Source organism: Podarcis gaigeae (genome assembly GCF_964106915.1).
Source record: "Podarcis gaigeae genome assembly, chromosome: 14".
Classification (NCBI taxonomy): Eukaryota; Metazoa; Chordata; class Lepidosauria; order Squamata; family Lacertidae; genus Podarcis; species Podarcis gaigeae.
Genome location: NC_139690.1, coordinates 3,387,517 through 3,405,987, shown reverse-complemented (window position 1 = coordinate 3,405,987; position 18,471 = coordinate 3,387,517). Strand labels below are relative to the sequence as shown.

General features: G+C 42.8%; 1 protein-coding gene across 1 annotated transcript in view; it reads right to left on the bottom strand.

Moving 5' to 3' along the window:
- Positions 1-10,923: 10,923 nt before the first annotated feature.
- KLF13 (KLF transcription factor 13) overlaps positions 10,924-18,471 on the bottom strand; it is a 31,725-nt gene continuing 24,177 nt past the window's right edge. The window contains exon 2 of the mRNA XM_083712257.1: positions 10,924-13,342. Within this exon, the coding sequence (XP_083568383.1) occupies positions 13,050-13,342 (293 nt within the window). The 3' untranslated portion in view covers positions 10,924-13,049. The remainder of the gene's footprint in view (positions 13,343-18,471) is intronic.

Here is an 18,471-nt window from a genome sequence, read left to right as displayed (position 1 = left end):
AAAAAACAAAAAACTGCTAGAAGGGAAAACACCTTGGTGGGTATCCCCAACAAATATCCTAACCATCAAAAAAGTAAATCAGGAAGACCAAAGATTGACGTATGAAGATCTACTAGTAAGATCCCAAGACAGTTGGAAATTGAGACCATACGAGGAACTAAAAGGGAAGTTGACCGGCTGGATCCAATATCACCAGATTAATGCAATATGGACGGAGGACAAAAAAATAGGAATGAACGAAAAGAAATCCAAATTCCAGATTGAAATAATCGAAAGCAAAGCCAAACTGTTATCTAAAATGTACAATATATTATTGGAATGGGACACAAAAGATGAGGAAATCAAGGATGTGATGGTTAAGTGGGCGATAGATCTGGGGCATAATATAGAATTGGAAAAATGGTCAAAATTATGGAATGAGGGCCTAAAATTCACGGCAAGCGCTGCAATAAGAGAAAATTTAGAAAAGATGGTATACCGATGGTACCTAACACCAGAAAAATTAAATAGGATATATAAGAGTGGTGACAAGGCCTGCTGGAGATGTAAAACAAAAGACGGTAATTTTATACATATGTGGTGGAAATGTGAGGAAATAAAAAAATTCTGGAATCAAATATATGATGAACTAAAAAAGATACTCAGATACACATTCCCAAAAAAACCGGAGGCCTTTCTATTAGGGATCGTCGGGGATGAGATAAAGAAAGCAGATAAAACCCTATTTCAATATTCAACAGCAGCGGCCAGAATGCTAATCGCCCAAAATTGGAAAAACTCAAACATACCATCGGTGAAGGATTGGCAAACGAAATTATATGACTTTCTGGAATTGGCAAAAATGACGCAAAGAATCAGGTACCAAAAAAATACAAAGCTAAATGAGGACTGGACTAAATTTATGAACTATATCGAAGGTAATTTCAAAAACCTACCAACTATAGCAGGTTGGCTCTAAAACTTCCGATGTACAAATCTAGACTAACACCAGCTGTAAAAGGGAAATTTTAAAATTGGAATCCGAAATCAGTAGGGAAGGAGGTCAGGTGACATGTTCTAATTGTTACATGCACCACACTTTTTGTTTTTTTCCTTTAATGTACTTTTTCGGTCTTTCCTTTTTTTTTCCTCAGTGCCTTTTTTTTCTTTTCTTTTTTTCTTATCTCACTTGTTATCGGACGAAGTGAGCAGCTGTATTTTTCTGTTATGTATTCTTAATTATTTTTTGGTGTTTTTTTTCTTTTTCTTTTTCATGCTTGTAATACACTGAAAGAAATTTAATAAAAATCTATTAAAAAAAAAAAAAGAAATCTGCTTGCCTGAGACAACACAGATGACTGTTTTAGCACACATAGCTATGCAGTAAAATTATCCAGGACACTACAGAAAGCTTCATAGGGTCGTCAGTTGTGGCTTAGAATATCATCATCCTGCCAAGTGGTAAAGAGAATGATGTTGTTGCTGTTGTTTCAATTTATATACCGTCCTTTATCAGAAGATCCCAGGGCAGTATACAACATTAAAAACTCATTACAGAACATTAATGATAAAAACATAATAAAAAGCAAACTGACAGGTAGCCTAATAATAACATAGTCATCATAATTTTTATGCTGGAAAAGAGGAGACTGAGATATGATATGATATGATATGATATGATATGATGATACGATATGATAGCCATTTTCAAATAACTCAAGGGCTGCCATGTGGAAGATGGGGCAAGCTTCTTTTCTCCTGCTCTGGAGGGCAGGACTCGAACCCATGGCTTCAAGTTACAGGAAAGGAGATTCTGACTATGCATCAGGAAGAACTTTCTGACAGTAAGAGCTGTTTGACAGTGGAATGGTCTCCCTGGAAAGGTGGTGGACTCTTCTTCCTTGGAGGTTTTTAAGCAGAGCTTGGGTGACCATTTATCACAGATGCTTTAGCTGAGATTCCTGCATTGCAGGGGGTTGGACTAGATGACCCTTGGGGAGCCTTGCAACTCTACACTTCTATGATTCTTTTATTCTGTAATAACAGTCCTCTCCCCCACACTTTCACAAGCCATAGATTATAAGCCTGGGTAAAGAGGCCTGGTGCCTAAAGACGTGTAATGATGGCGCAAAGTGAGCTTCTCTGGAGAGCGCATTCCACAATTGGGGGATTTTACCACACAGGTTCAGAAGCATGGGGAAATGGTAATCTGTATCCCCCCCTCAGAATACACAGTGTAAAAGTATTAAGCATGTAAAGTACATTTGGTAAACATATAATTATGTGAAAAACGCAGCCTGAGGAGGTTCTCTGACATCATTGGAAGCCCTCATTAGGGGACGTTGCTGTCCACTGAGGACAGAACTGGACATCAGAAGTTCTGATGGTGGTGGTGGTGGTGATGATATGCCACCCATTTGACTGGGTTACCCCAGCTAATCTGGGTGGCTTCCAACAAATTAAAACACAGTAAGACATCAAACATAAAGAACCTCCCGATACAGTGCTGCCTTCAGATCTCTTCTAAAAGTTGTAGTTATTTCTCTCCTTAACATCTGAATGGAGGGCGTTCCACAGGGCAAGCACCACTACCGAGAAGGCCCTCTGCCTAGTTCCCCGTGACTTCACTTCTTGCAGTAAGGAAACCACCAGAAGGCCCTTAGAGCTGGACCTCAGTGTCCACGCTGGACAGTGGGGTTGGAGGCACTCCTTCAGGTTTGCAGGACCAAAGCCATTTAGGGCATTAAAGATCAGCACCAACACTTTGAATTGTGCTCGGAAACATACTGGGAGCCAAAGGACTGGTGTTATGTGGTCTTGGCAGCCACTCCCAGTCACCAGTCTGGCAGCCACATTCTGGATTAGTTGTAGTTTCCAAGTCACCTTCAAAGGTGGCCCCACGTAGAGCCACACCAGAGGCATAGGAAGGGGTGTGTGCAGTGGGTGCGGTCCACCCTGGGTGTCACAACTGAGGGGAGGACAAAATGGCAGTCGGGTGGGCGGCACACCTCGTGCCCGGCGGCAGAGAGCAGCCCTCATCAGCCGTGGTGAGGTGCACCCGGCCAAGGCAGCTCTGTTGCCGGGTCATGTTTGGCCTGGCTGCGGAGAGTGAGCAGCAGCTTTCCCACCCCTCTCCTATCCTGAACTGTGGCGCATGGGAGGGCACCCTCCACGCCACGCCCCCCCTCTCAGGAGCATGCCCCGGGCCCTGCCCACCTCAGGAGCGCACCTTCCCTGGGCAGTGCGGGCATATGCTCCACTGCTGAGCCCCACACAGAAGTTTTAAAGAGAAAATGTAAGAGGAAAGTGCCACTGATTCACACAACCCTCTGGATCCTTTATGCTTCTTTGATCAGTTTATTAGGTTCCCTAATTCAGAATGTAATCTCCATGTTATGGAAGGTATGTATTGCACAATACATGAAGAATTGTACAAGTTGGTTCTGGGTTTTATTTGCATTAGGTGCATGTGCTAGGAAGCCGATTTGTGCATGTCCCTTCACACAACATTTGGTTTTACTTTTTCCCCACATGAACAGAGAACACCAGCAGTTAATCTTTGTCCATTTGTGGTCAGCCACTTCTAAATAGGACCCATCAGAATGAGTTGCTAGGTGATCTACAAATGAGGCTAATTAGAATGCTTCTTGGATATGTGAAATACATGGCACGATAAAATATGAATGTCTTGGTACCTCACGTTAATAGCTGCAAGAGCGATGGTAATCAAGCCTTAGAGAAGTGATACTGATCCTACAGTTGATCAGTGGCTAAGGAATGTATGAGTCATTATGCTGATTAATAAAATCATCAGTTATAAACACGGGAGAGAAGAGCTCAAATGATTTAGGCATTTCAATAGGCGACAGCTCCATTTATTCTGTACTGGAATCAATATAAAACAGTTACCAATATAAAATGGTTACTCTGGACATATTGAGTATGATATGATGTTATAAATAGGTTTAAACAAATACAAATGCAAATCCAATAAAAAGTAAGAGAGTGAGTTGTTGGGCTACTGCCAATTACTACTGAAGGCAGGGGGGTGCATTTTTATTTTTTTGTGAGTATTTGCTACACTACAAGACTAAATGGGATTAGCATTTATATCCTTTCCCCAGGGCATCCTGGAAACTATTGTTCCACGAGGGGTGAAGATATAGTATGCTCTAACAAACAATCTCACTTCTCAAAGGAAACTAGAGTGGTTAAATGGGTATAAATCTTATGTACAGTGGTACCTTGGGTTAAGTACTTAATTTGTTCCGGGGGTCTGTACTTAACCTGAAACTGTTCTTAACCTGAAGCACCACTTTAGCTAATGGGGCCTCCTGCTGCCACTGCGCCACCGGAGCCCGATTTCTGTTCTTATCCTGAAGCAAAGTTTTTAACCCCGAGGTACTATTTCTGGGTTAGTGGAGGCTGTAACCTGAAGCGTATGTAACCTGAAGCGTATGTAACACGAGGTACCACTGTACGGTAAATGTTTGTAGCATAGATAGTGTCAGGTGGTGTTTAGTACACTTGAGTGCTGTTCAAGTGCAAAATTCAGTGGGTGGGTTCCTTTTGTGCAAAGCTGGGAAACAATGCCAACCCTTTTGCATAGTGTACATTGATTTTTCCATTGTGCTTCAGTCTCTGTTCCTCTGCGCCATTATTCTTTCCTGTGAGGTTGTGTTATTGTAGCTTTAATTAGTCTCCAGTGATCTGTAGGTGGACACACTCCAGGGTTGTTTCCTTGCAAACCAGAGGCACAGTTAACCTTATGGAACACTACATTGTCAACCCCACATTCATTATCTCCTGCCTAGATGGATGCAGGCCAAGTCTCTGGAGAGTTAATGATAAAGCGTTGAGTCAAGGGAAAGGCAGACACTCCCATTAAACTACCTGTTAACCGTATATGCAGTCCTATGTGTGGGCGTGGAAACCTCTAACATTATTGTATCTGGGCAGTGACAGCTGAGAAAGCCTTTGCCAATACATTCCCTGAGAAGCAACTTTCAAAAAGATGGCTTTGCTTTTCATGTTGCTTTTATCTCAACCAGCAACACAACTCTAAGCATTTTACTCGGAAGTAGGTCCCACTGAGCGCAAGGGAATTTACTTCCTGGTAGGTACATTTAAATGTAAATGTTTGTAGTCTAAAGGTTCAAATATGCTAATATGTTCAGTGAAAAGAATGCCAGATTTAGTGTTTCAGCATAATCCATCTGGAAGTTCTCCTACGCAGGTCCCATTGAAGGGAAGGGATGTGAGTTGAGTCCCCATTGCTCTCAATGGAATGTGTGCAGGAGAGTTTCTGGTGGATCCCTAATCTGCCCCCCCCCCCCCGTCTCCCAAGTTTAAGTTCCCTGGGGTTTTTTGGAAGAGGGAACAGTTTATGGTACAGATACACTCTCTATGTTATGTTGGAGGAAATGGATAAATGCCTCCGTCTTAATCATTAATTTTATTTAGAAATGCAAACATCACTAATCATGCATACAAGTTGACATTTGACATTTGTTAGTTGTCTGTCTTTTCTGTTTGTTGATTAGGAACATTGTCACAATATATAAATCTATGCAGTACAAAATAACATTTAAAAAAATATTACAGTAGAGCAAGTAGAGATCAACATATGACTGTACAACTGCAATACTTTGATGTAGTGATTCATTTTAAAAATCCACAAAACATGACCCATGAAAGCTTTGAGGTGCTGCTCGGAAAACGGATGAGAGTGAAGTGATGCCAAGTGCTGCCATTTTTCACCCTCAAAGTGAAGATATGTATGTAAACATGTGATATTCACATACTTTCATTCCTGTAATCACACAAAGATTTCAGTATATATGTACAAGTAACTAAAAGCAGTATACACAGTTGTGGCTTCAACAGACATAGGACCTGGAGGTGGTCTACACATTGCATTTACCATGCAGAAGCACCTCTGAGTTGCTGCTTGAGCCTTTTAGTAAGGGGAGGTTTCTGGAGGGTGATGTTTCTCCTGAAACATCATCTCATAGCAAGGCTCCTGCTCCAGGCCAGGAAGAGCCCTGGACACTAACACCCCTGTCAGGAGTGGAGGAGACACGGCAACATTTTCGCAGATCCCCACTTACAATCTTGTTTTGACAGTGCTGGGTGGTACCAAAGGGCAGGGGAAGGGATGGTTACAAATACTGAGGAGGCAATGGGAAAGGCAAGCCTAGGAATGAGAGCCAAGTGTTCATCCCTAGATGAATGGCATGTTGTACCAGTAACCACATCCTACTTCCTCTTCACATGGGGCTTCTCCACGCTGTGGAAGGTGCTGGTGTTGGTCCGAATGCATCAGCCCCAGTAGGTGCTGTGCTTCCCCAGAGTGGTGCACCCCAGATGATGTGGAAGGGAATATGCTTCTTGATGATGCGATATGTTGTGATCATAAAGGGACAAAGGTTATAACCCATAGGCACTTTGGTGTGTTTAGAGTAATATGTAGACCAGCCCCAAGCCACAGATGAATGTTCCACTTCTCCAATAGTCAAAGCAATATGTGCCCAGAAATTTTGGCCAGGCACATCATTCATTGTAATGAAATAAATACCCAGAGTTGTTATGAAGATATTCCCACTCAGTTGTGGAAAAAACATTGCTATATATACTGTATTTGGATTCACTGGGGAGAAATAAACACATTCCTATCCCCAACATATAGGAGGCTATCAGGCAGCTCTCTGCCAGGCAGCCTGGTAAACAGAAGGGGTGCATGGCCCCAGCAAGACCTCCTATATATCCAAAGTCAAGTCACGGAGAGCTACACAAGAGAGCAGATCCTTTGTTTTAGTTCAATAGCGACTAGTTGATACCATCACCCAAACCAAGGGTTAAACTTATTTCCTGGACTGCACCACTTTCAGGCCATAAGTGGGAGTGGGAGTTGCATGTTTGAACACAAATAAACAAAAACAACTCTACACATAGACAAACAGTATTTCAGGTCAAGGCTAAACTGAACCTTTCTTCTTGACTTGATCATGTGGCAGGTAACTCCTACCAACACCATGGTGGAAAATCCAGCCATGATTGCAAACTACCTTTACTGCCCTCGCTTTGCAGGAAGAGCTTAAGACTTGGTTCGGGTGATAGTGCATCCTGGCCTCTGGTGGTAACCTGCAAAGAAATTCCCAATGGATTACTCCCATTTTTATTTTTGCATTGTTCAAGTTCTACTTGGGAGTAATAGCACATCAGGAAATCAGTGTGCGTATGCAGTTGCCTGTTTAAATTTGCAAAATAAATGATTATGAGAAGACAAGCTTTATAGTCATACACGAAGTTTGTTTTCCTTATGCTTGGCTACATAAAACTTTTTTTCAAGAAGCTTGCTTAACACACATGACTTAACTTCTAGAACTCTGATCATTATTGCTTGGATTAAGCGAGGTGTGAATGCTAATTGCCTAAAGTGGGTGAGAACCTTTGTGTGCCCATGTTGTGGAAACTGATCCTGAACATGACACTTAGCCAGTGCTTTATTTCCTTAAAAAAGTGTTTAGGGGTACTCTCATTTTGACTCTAGAAAATCACAATTTTATAGTTCAAATCGGGGGAAATAAATACAGTAAATGGACAAAAGTACAAAGATTCACAAAATGTTTAGGGGTATGCGTACCCCTACGTACCCCCCCTCAAAAAAGCACTGCGCTTAGCCTATATTACAAAGCACACCAAGTGTTTAAGGCTTTTAAGAACCAGCAGAAGGCTGCAGGGCTCAAAGTTATTGTGAGATGAAGGCATGATGTTTTACACTAAAATGTGTGTAGAATACAGAAAGCCATCAGGCACAGGTGTGTGTTCACTTATAAATATACATTACCATACACTATTCCCAGGACACCATTGTAAACAGCTACCAAATAACAAATGACGAATTGGGGAGAACTGGGCCCTCCCGTAGCACAGAGCCCTCTTGCTTAGAGTTTCTCTAGTCATCAGCCCAGCTTCTTGGCCAGTCTCTGCAAGCCTATAGAGGTATGGCAACTCACTATGCAAAACAAGTGGGTTGTGATGGAAGAGGAGGTACAATGTGCTTTTGTTTTGAGAAATGCACTCGGTTCTTTGCAGTCTGTTTTTGCAGGGCAATTATTCCCCTGAATGCTCTGGAATGCATTTGAGGGTCATGGCCCATCATGGCTCAATACAAATTGGGGCTGGCGACCCAGGAACTCACTTTGCTTCATAAAACTATCAGAACCATCAAACAAATGACCCTGCTGATACAACTGGGCATCAGTATCCATGTCCATATTCTGTTCTTCATGGTAGCAGCCAACAGCTGGCTTCTTTAAAACTCTACCATTTCAGCCCTTTCAGATTGCAGGTTTGGGGTGGGTGCCTGTTTGTGCAGTTCTCCCAGTGTTCCTGTCCTCTTTAGGTATCAGGGTGGTCCCTGTGAGAACAGAACAATGGACAAGATACTAGGTATTGGCATGATCCAGTAAGACTCCAGTAATCTTAACAAATCTTCCCTTCTCACACAAAACTAGATTAGCTTGAGATAATAGCCCTAACATTTAGGGCTATGGAATGCCTTTTGTGGGGAAAGGGAAAGGCTGGCTAGACCTGACTACCTGGCACAGCTTGGAGTGCCTGTCAGAAAGGGGCCCACCAGGGGACATTTCGCCTATGACCCTCTCAATCCTTGACCACCTGACCTACTGTTTGTGTAGACAAGCTCTAGCCTAAGTATTTTCCAGTCACCTTTGTCTAGTCAGGCAGCTGGAACCAGGTTATCATAAAGCCCAGCATAAACCAGCCTCAATTGTTGCCATTGGTTAGATTCAGATGAAGCAGCAGATCCACCAGGGATTTTGAGTGGGAATGGGTGGGATTTATTATTAGAAGGACTGTTCATTTTTTAGCACAGTCCAGAGGGAACCTTTGGACCTCTAGATGTTGCTGAGCCACAACTCCCATCACCCTGACCATCAGCCCTGCCTGCTGGGGCTGATGGGAGTTGTAGTTCAGTAATATCTAAGATGGAAGATGGTTCCCCACCCCGCCAAAGAGTCTCTACCACTTCCTAATATTTATATGAATTTATCTGTTCCAAGCACATATGCACTTAGATGCTCTGTGGAAGCATCTCTATATTGCTTATTGGGCTGCATTACAATACTGCAGATCGCTCTATGACTGTGCCAACAGCTACTGCCATGAGGTTGCTGTTGTAAAATGAACAGAATATACCTGTTTCTCCTTACACAAGGCAAAAGGGTAACCTGATAATACACTCTCCTGAGTGCAGAAATGGATTCTTTCATCTCTTGGGTCAGTTATGCATCTGCACATGACACCAATACACAGCAAGTTTTCTTTTCTTTTTGCAAAATGTGCTATTGAGCATGGAGCTGAAAAGCCTGGGAATATTAATGTTGGGGGGGGGGTTGCTCAGGAGGTCTTGATAACTTTACAGATAACTACATATAATCCAATATTTTGAGATAAAAAGAAAACACACACATACATGAATAAGGAAACTGCATCTGCCTTCATGTCTTGCTGGTATGAGCAAACTAGATGCAAGTTACACAAACAGTTGCCAGCAGGGCTGAAATGAGGTTTGGTGTCCTCTCTGTCACCAGAGAAACCCTGAGTGTTTTGGTGTATGTTTACTATTATTTATGAAACTGTAAAGAACGGAAATGGTTTTTTAGGTATCTCAGAAGCATGTCAGAAGCAATCGGCATGAACCCTCCAAATCCCAAATTAGAAATTATCCCAAATATATATGCAACACTTTCCCTTTTGTTTACATATCTAGGTGACAGTCCTGACCCATATGTACTTGTAGGTTACATTGAAATTAGTGAGACAGTTAAGTAGGTTTAAGAGAGTTGCCTGTATTTTTCTACTTATCTAAGCAATTCTCATGAAGAGGCTGCAAAGCTCAATGGAGGAACACACACTTTGCATGTGCAAAGGATGCCAGATTCAGTCCCTGGCATCTCAGGTTATCAGAGATGGAAAAGACCAAGGAGAGTCATAATGGATTAGATGGACCCCATTGTGTCACCTAGCGTAAGCACTCCTACTCAAATAACTGATGCGAGGCTGGCAATACTCCACGACCAGATCACCTGCACCAGCATTAACTCTTTGGTATAACTCTTGGATCAAGCATTGCATCTTCTATGGATCACATGCAGCTTGATTCTGCACCCTTCAAAATATTGCCACTCTAAGCATCAGCTCAGCTTACTTGTGCATTGGCCATGATTCAAAGGAAATTTACTAGTGCATAGTACCTTTTATTATTGCAATTTCACACTGCTCGTCAAAGGAAAAAGAGAGGTTGTTCTCTGTGAGAAATAGTAATGCTCTTTTAAGTGGTTTTTATTAACAGGTGATATGGTTAGATTAGATTTTACAGTCTTTCATATCCTACAAACTATGGAAATTAATACTTTCTCCTACCTATTAAAAAACCAATCTCTTTTGCTGGCTAGCTATATTCCTATTGTGTCTGCCTTTTTATAGGTTATTTATGTTCCTTCTTAGTTGTGCTGGATATTTCCCAATACCTACCCCCAGTCTTAGTGATGAAAATTATCTGAAATGTGAATTTCCTATATCTGAGTAGCTTTACTTGGCCAGTCCCTGCAAAGCTATAGAGGTAAGGCAACTCATTATACAAAAGAAGCAAGATTTTGCACATAATAGTAGCCAAATTGATACGTTGTTCCTGCCTGTAGTTATGAATCCACACCAAAAGCCTTGTCTAGAGCTGTTTATAGCTGAATGAAGTTGGAAATGTCAATGAAAATGTGAACTTTGAAACTAGTGCCATAAAATACAGAAATATCTAAATTTTGACCTGTGTTTTTTTGTAGGTGACTGTTCATTAGAGAGAGAACCTTCTACTTAAAGCAATCTTTGTATGTACCTAGAAATGATGTTGTTGTTTTGGGGGGGGGGGTTGTTAAAGAGGTGGTAAAATGGGATTACTGGAAAGCAGGACACATTTGGAATGTAGATATACTTATTGTAAACAGCAGTTTGGGGTTGTGGAGTTTGTTTTGGTGTGCTACAATCAACTGCATTCATCATTTACAGTAAAATAATAATAATAATAATAATAATAATAATAATAATAATAATAATAATGGAAAATTACAAAGAAAAAACCCTGAATGTTTAATATACAGCTCCAGCACCAACCAAGCCGGCAGTAATGAGGTCTACGCACTTTGCAGTGCATAGACCAATTGCTGGTTTAAAAAAGTTTGCATTTATAAATCTAGAACCTGACCCAACTGTAAGTGTTTAACAATGGGTGACCCAAGATAGATATGTGCACCAAAACAGCTTTAGCAAGATGTGCCTCCACTCCAGTAATGCAGGTGGAAGGCTCTTTATGCACACAAATCTCTCTTGCTGGGGTGAGGTGCCGATTTTTGAAATTTCCACAAATCTCCCACCCAGGCACTTCAGGAGGGGGCCAGTTGGCCTCTCCAGCTGTGACTGAGAGAGATTTTCTTACAGATATTAGGCAAGTAACGTGGCAGATGGTTCTCCACTGTGGTAGCCAAGAGAGTGGGACGTCCATCTGGGAACCCTGGACTAGCTGGCTGGGAGAGGGGTTCTCTTATCTATGCCCAGTTAAACCATACACCCGTGGGATGCGAGTGTGGGAGAAATACGGAGTGCTGTTGAGCTAAACACCATGTTTGTAACACTTTCTAGATGCAAGTTCTGCTCTCTCTTTTTACCCTTTCCTAATAAGAGACCATTTTCTGATTACTACTACTTGGTTTCAATTTGTTACTTACTGACCAAATAGCTACAGTGCAGTGTTATATGGAAGCCTCTGCTTTGAAGCAATGTAAAACCAAGGGTCTTTATAACAAGTACCTGGATAAAGCTTTGATGAAACTTTATATAAACAGTTTCCCAATGTTGCTCCCCACCCCCACCCCCACCTCTGCATAAGATAAAATAGTTCAAGTTGATACAGTCTAGGCACCTATGTTTGGTAGCCACATGACAGATGAGCAAGCAACACACAAGCTCAGGGACAACGTGGGGCTCACAAGCCTCTGAGAAGTTCTTCTGCAGAGGCCTCACTTATTCCATAGGGTGTTTTACAGGAGAACCCTGGAAAACAAATCCATAATGCCTAAAAACCACAAACTTGCCATTTTGAAATTAAATGCATTGTTCCTCAGTGTAAATACATTTCCCTATATTTGGGGGTGGGTGGGAATGATAAAGGCATCGAGTTCGTTAGTTTTTTAAAAAATCCCTTCAACACCCCCCCCCCCGGGGTAGGTAGGACTGTATCGAACTTTATAGACAAGTTGATGTGGTAAAATCACCTTGGTATGAAATGACATTGACGGGGTAGGGGCAGGGAGGGGGATTTAATGAAGTCATCCAGGGGCATGCCGTAGATGGTCCTGATTCCCCAAACATATCTATAGCAAATGTGAAACCAAACCATTTGAGTGCGAAGTCCAGCGCTGGTTTCCTCCTCAGTGAGTGGAAGAACTCGGCCCCACTCATTTTGAGTACAGATCTGTTTGCCCGCTGAGGCTGCAGAGTGTGTGTCTTCATTGTACTTACTGTGTTACATAAATACTTATCCCTGAGAAAGTTGAGAGGAGGTTATGGAGTGGTGGAAAGTCAATCCAGTTCAATTAGGCATTCCTCTTTTGTAACCTCTTTTTTATAAAATTTGCTTTGATACCTGAGCAAAGGTATTTTTTAAAAAATATACACACATATAGATATATTTAAAAACAATTAACAGGAGCATCTTCTTAAGGCTCTGAAGAGTGAAGGCTGGCAGACAAAATACCGGTAACTGAAAATCTTGACCAGGAAGAAAAATTGCTGGCAGAAGACAGAGAAGAGGGTCATCAATGTTAGTTCCATTGTGCCGGAGATAATCTGCTGGAGAAACGATGTATAAAAAAGAAAGAAAAAAAGATAGTGGGGGGGGGGGGGATAAGCAAAATGTGCAAGGCAAATAAAACTCCAAAAATGATATCTATAAAATGATAAGAGCAAAGTGCTGGTATCCAGTGCAGGCAGGTCTACGGGGAGCTGGAAGGACTGATGGTGGGACTTGATGCGTCTGAACGGCTATAGTCACTGACGGATCCTGTCCGGGAGCTGCTGCCGCTCCTCCTCTTGAGCATGCTGGGGTGGAAATTGCTGTGGCGGCGGGCGTGCTTCGTCAAGTGGTCACTGCGCATGAATCGCTTCTCGCAGAGAGGGCAGCCAAACTTTTTCTCTCCGGTGTGAGTGCGGAAATGTCGCGCCAGCTCATCGGAACGGGCAAACTTTTTGCTGCAATCTTCCCAACGGCATTCAAAAGGCCTCTCGCCTGGTGAGAGAGAGAAAGAGAGACTATGAAATAGCCATATTTATTTTATTATTATTTTATTAAAATGTTTCTACCCTGAAAGACTCTGGAGGCAGGGAGCTTACAGCATTTTAAAATAATAACAAAATAAAAGCTGCAGCCTAGTCCTATTCACATTTCCCAGCATCGTAGCATCAGCAGCAGTAAGACAATCAGATTTTACTAAATGCTCAAGAAAATGGAAAACTCTTCAATCCAGAAATGAAATGAATAAAATAACAATAAACTGGGGGCTAAAATAATGAAAGTGGGTTCCTGACAAACTGAAATGGATAGAGGAATTCAAAGGTGAGGCACTGGATCCCTGAGAGAGTTCGTGGGTTTTCTGCATAGGAATGCTGCCATGCCTGCTTAGGATGCAGACTTTATATGCAGCAGCAGAAATTAGTTGAGTTAAATGAATCCATGCTTGGAAAACACCTTTGGTTGGAAAGTATTCAGACTGAGTCTTGGTATAAAGTAAGAAAGGTTATGTTTACTAATGGAACTACACCAGGGGTCAGCAGCCTTTTTCAGCCGTGGGCCTGTTCACCGTCCCTCAGACCTTGTGGGGGGGCCAGACTATTTTGGGGGGAGGGGAATGAATGAATTCCTCTGCCCCAGAAATAACTCAGAGATGCATTTTAAATAAAAGGACACATTCTACGCATGTAAAAACATGCTGATTCCTGGACTGTCCGCAGGCCAGATTGGGAAGGCGACTGGGCCACATCCGGCCCCCGGGCCTTAGGTTGCCGACCCCTGAACTACATTCTCAATAGGGAAGCGTTCTATAGTCCTAGCTACCTATCTAGTTGGAGGAGCAAAGAATCCATTCTTCCCCCCTTTGCTCTCAAAAGAAAGATCCAAGATTAACTCTCACCTCAAGGGCCAGAAAAAATGTGAGAGGAGGAGCAGGAAGTTGTAAAGAGGATGGAACCTTATACTTACCAGTCTAAATAAACTTTAAGGGGGGGGAGGTCAGCATAGTGATAAAAGTATAGGGATAGCCTGGGGAGCTGGAGGTCTCTTGCTTTGTCTTAACAGTGCAAACCCCTCTGAGCCAGAGACCCAACAGCCCCCACCTGCCTGCTCTCAGTAGAAGTTTCTACTTGTTATGTACTGAATTGAATAGGATCCAAACTGCTACAGTCTGATTGGTCCTAGAACAATAGGATTCAGAATGCAGCAGTCTGATTGGTCCTAGAACAATGCAGCAATATGATTGGTTGGCAGGAACCACCCAATCATGCTCCAGATAGAAGTGAATCCACAACCTGATTGGCTTACAGTAGAATTCCAGAATTAGCCAATCATGTGCAGCCCATTGTGTAAATAATGTATATAAAGCAGATACTTTGAGGGGACTTTCATTCATTCCTCCTCACCACTATGAGCTGAATAAAGAGCATGAAATCACTTTGCGACTCTGAGTATATTTCACTACTCAACAGGAAGCAACACTTCTCCATGTTGCTCATCCAACTGTATGCACATTATGGGGCTATTTAGACATACTGCTTTAGGGAACCCATACAAAAAACTCAGCTGTTGTTGTTGTTGTTGTTGTTACACTTATTCATCACTTTCTACAACAACAACAAAATATTTTAGACCCTGCCATTTCTCCTGTATTTCAAGGCAGCTTACAAAAATAAAAAACAAAGAGCACTTTTAAAAAGCTGTTAAGCACTTTAAAAGCACTTTAAAACCAGAAAGGCTGCATAAAATTGCAATAAGCAAGGAATTAAATTCAGCCTCTGAGCTTGCTTAACAAGCGGGCCTCAACACAGTGGCAAAATGCCAGCAAACCTCCCTGGGCTGGAGGTTCTCAAGTCTGGGTACAGCAAGAGAAGGTCTCTGTAGGTGATCTTAGTTAGTGGGCAGGTACATAGGGGAGAAGGGGAGCTCATCAGGAACCGCATCCTAAAGCATTACAGCTTCACCATCCAAACTTTACTATTAGATCCCAAGATATTAATTCCAAAGTTTAGTAATAAAGTTTAAAAAACAACAACCTTATTTTATATCCCATATCAGAGTCTCACAGGTGAATGAGGGGATTTTTTAAAAAAGAAATACATTATGGGTTCCATGAAGACCATAACCCTGCTTTTTGTTAATTTCACTGGATATTGTTCCTGTCTCATTGCTTCCCGGCAACTCATGATATCACATCCAGCAGTGGCTTTCCCTCAACATCCATTGTCTAGCTCTCTTCTTTCTTAGCCAGATTGCCTTTTCCTATTGAGCTGCTTTTTGCACAGGAGAAGAAGTAATTCATGCGTCGGGTTTTGACAGGGAGATGAATGAGGAGGCGTGATGAGGTTGTCTGTCCCACTTGCCCCTTGAATTATATCAGGCATGTTTTCCCTAATTCAACTAGCACTCTACAGTTTTAATCAAATCAGACCACAGAAGTTGAATGTACAACAAGCTTTAATGTAGGAAAGAAGAATATCCATCAAGTTGCCAGTGTTTTCTCCTACCCATAAGATGAATAGATAAAAATAATTATTAGTAAGACCAGCTTGGCTACTCTTACTTGACCTTCTTGTTTGAATCACCTGTATCTTCCAAGGGAGCAAAAGTGCTTGCCATTACTGCTAGGACCAATCATAATTATTTTTAAATTTATAACCCACCCATCTGGCTGGGTTTCCCCAGCCACTCTGGGTGGTTTACAACATATATAAAAGCACAACAAAACATCAAACATTAAAAAACAAAATACCTTATACAAGCAAACCAATAAAGAAGACACTAATAATAATAACCAACACCAATCCAACAAAAACAAAACAGAGGAACCAAAATGAGAACTGTTTAAAACATTTTAAAACATTTTAGCCAGTTTCCCCAACCCAAGAGTTGTTCCAGCAATGTCCCTTCAGCCTCCCAGGAGCCACTTTTAGCTGTTCCAGGTGAGTCTGGGCCCCGCCCCCTGGGCCAGGTGGAAATGGGCCTCGCAGCAGGGAGCGGCCTTCCTTCCAGCACTCACAGCAGCAGCAGCAGCAATGTCTCATCCCTTTCCCCTTGTGGCTGAGGGGCCATTACTAGATCTTCTGCAAAATCATACTCTGTTCCAGCACGTGATGAAGATCTCTGGGCATGGCACATTCGCCTTTCCCAGACAAGATAGGGCAGTGATCCAACAGCAGATGAAGTGCAGGGTTCTGTCTTGGGCCCGGTCTTATTCAACATCTTTATCAACGACTTGGATGATGGACTCAAGGGCATCCTGATCAAATTTGCAGATGACACCAAACTGGGAGGGGTGGCTAACACCCCAGAGGACAGGATCACACTTCAAAACGACCTTGACAGATTAGAGAACTGGGCCAAAACAAACAAGATGAATTTTAACAGGGAGAAATGTAAAGTATTGCACTTGGGCAAAAAAAAATGAGAGGCACAAATACAAGATGGGTGACACCTGGCTTGAGAGAAGTACGTGTGAAAAGGATCTAGGAGTCTTGGTTGACCACAAACTTGACATGAGCCAACAGAGTGACGCGGCAGTTAAAAAAGCCAATGCAATTCTGGGCTGCATCAATAGGAGTATAGCATCTAGATCAAGGGAAGTAATAGTGCCACTGTATTCTGCTCTGGTCAGACCTCACCTGGAGTACTGTGTCCAGTTCTGGGCACCACAGTTCAAGAAGGACACTGACAAACTAGAACATGTCCAGAAGAGGGCAACCAAAATGGTCAAAGGCCTGGAAACGATGCCTTATGAGGAACGGCTAAGGGAGCTGGGCATGTTTAGCCTGGAGAAGAGGAGGTTAAGGGGTGATATGATAGTCATGTTCAAATATATAAAAGGATGTCACATAGAGGAGGGAGAAAGGTTGTTTTCTGCTGCTCCAGAGAAGCGGACACGGAGTAATGGATCCAAACTACAAGGAGTGTGGTGGACTCTCCTTCTTTGGAGGTCTTTAAGCAGAGGCTTGACAACCATATGTCAGGAGTGCTCTGATGGTGTTTCCTGCTTGGCAGGGGGTTGGACTCGATGGCCCTTGTGGTCTCTTCCAACTCTATGATTCTATGATTCTAGGTTTAATTAAAGTCAACTGCAGAATCACAAAAAAGGTAAAGGTAAAGGTACCCCTGCCCGTACGGGCCAGTCTTGACAGACTCTGGGGTTGTGCACCCATCTCACTCAAGAGGCCAGGGGCCAGCGCTGTCCGGAGACACTTCCGGGTCACGTGGCCAGCGTGACAAAGCTGCATCTGGCGAGCCAGAGCCGCACACGGAAACGCCATTTACCTTCCCGCTGGTAAGCGGTCCCTATTTATCTACTTGGACCCGGAGGTGCTTTCGAACTGCTAGGTTGGCAGGCGCTGGGACCGAGCAGCGGGAGCGCACCCCGCCGCAGGGATTCGAACTGCCGACCTTTCAATCGGCAAGTCCTAGGCGCTGAGGCTTTAACCCACAGCGCCACCTGCATCCCATCAGAATCACAAAGTAGTGAGCAAATATTTAAGGTTTGCAGAAGGCTTCCAGATAGCAAGCAAAAGAATGCAGGGCATTTGGGGAATATGGCTCTGTATTGCTATGATTTTGGCTATTCCAATTGACTGACAGAGCTACCTCTGATTTGTTGGTAAAATGCAAACATAAGAATGCACCCTCCTTGCCCCTTTGAAAGGTTCAGGTCAAATTGCCTTCAGCGAAAGCCTTCCAAAGTTCATTTCAGGTGGTTATGTGAGGCTGTTCCATTCTGTCAAATCACTGCTCCCTTCTGCCAGGGTGAGGGGAACTGATTTCTTCTGTGACCCTGTGCAGAATGCAAAACGTCCTGCATTTTACTTCCCCCCTTTGTGCAGTGCACATGTAGCCTGGCAGTGGATACACCTGAACTTTTCCATTAGCTCACGCTAAAGTGTGAGAGACTGTAAAGGGAGCACTGGATTTTCTCAGCCAGGACAAAAGGTGGCGGGGGGGGGGGGGGGCGGGCTTCCGATCATGTTATCAACTGCACCAAGCAAGTATCAGGTTGTGTTTTCATAGCAACCATGATTAGTAAATGGTGCTGCCAAGGAGGATGTGATTTCTAAAGCTGGAATGGTAATCTGGGGTGGAGAATTCCCTTAACCATTATCATTGCT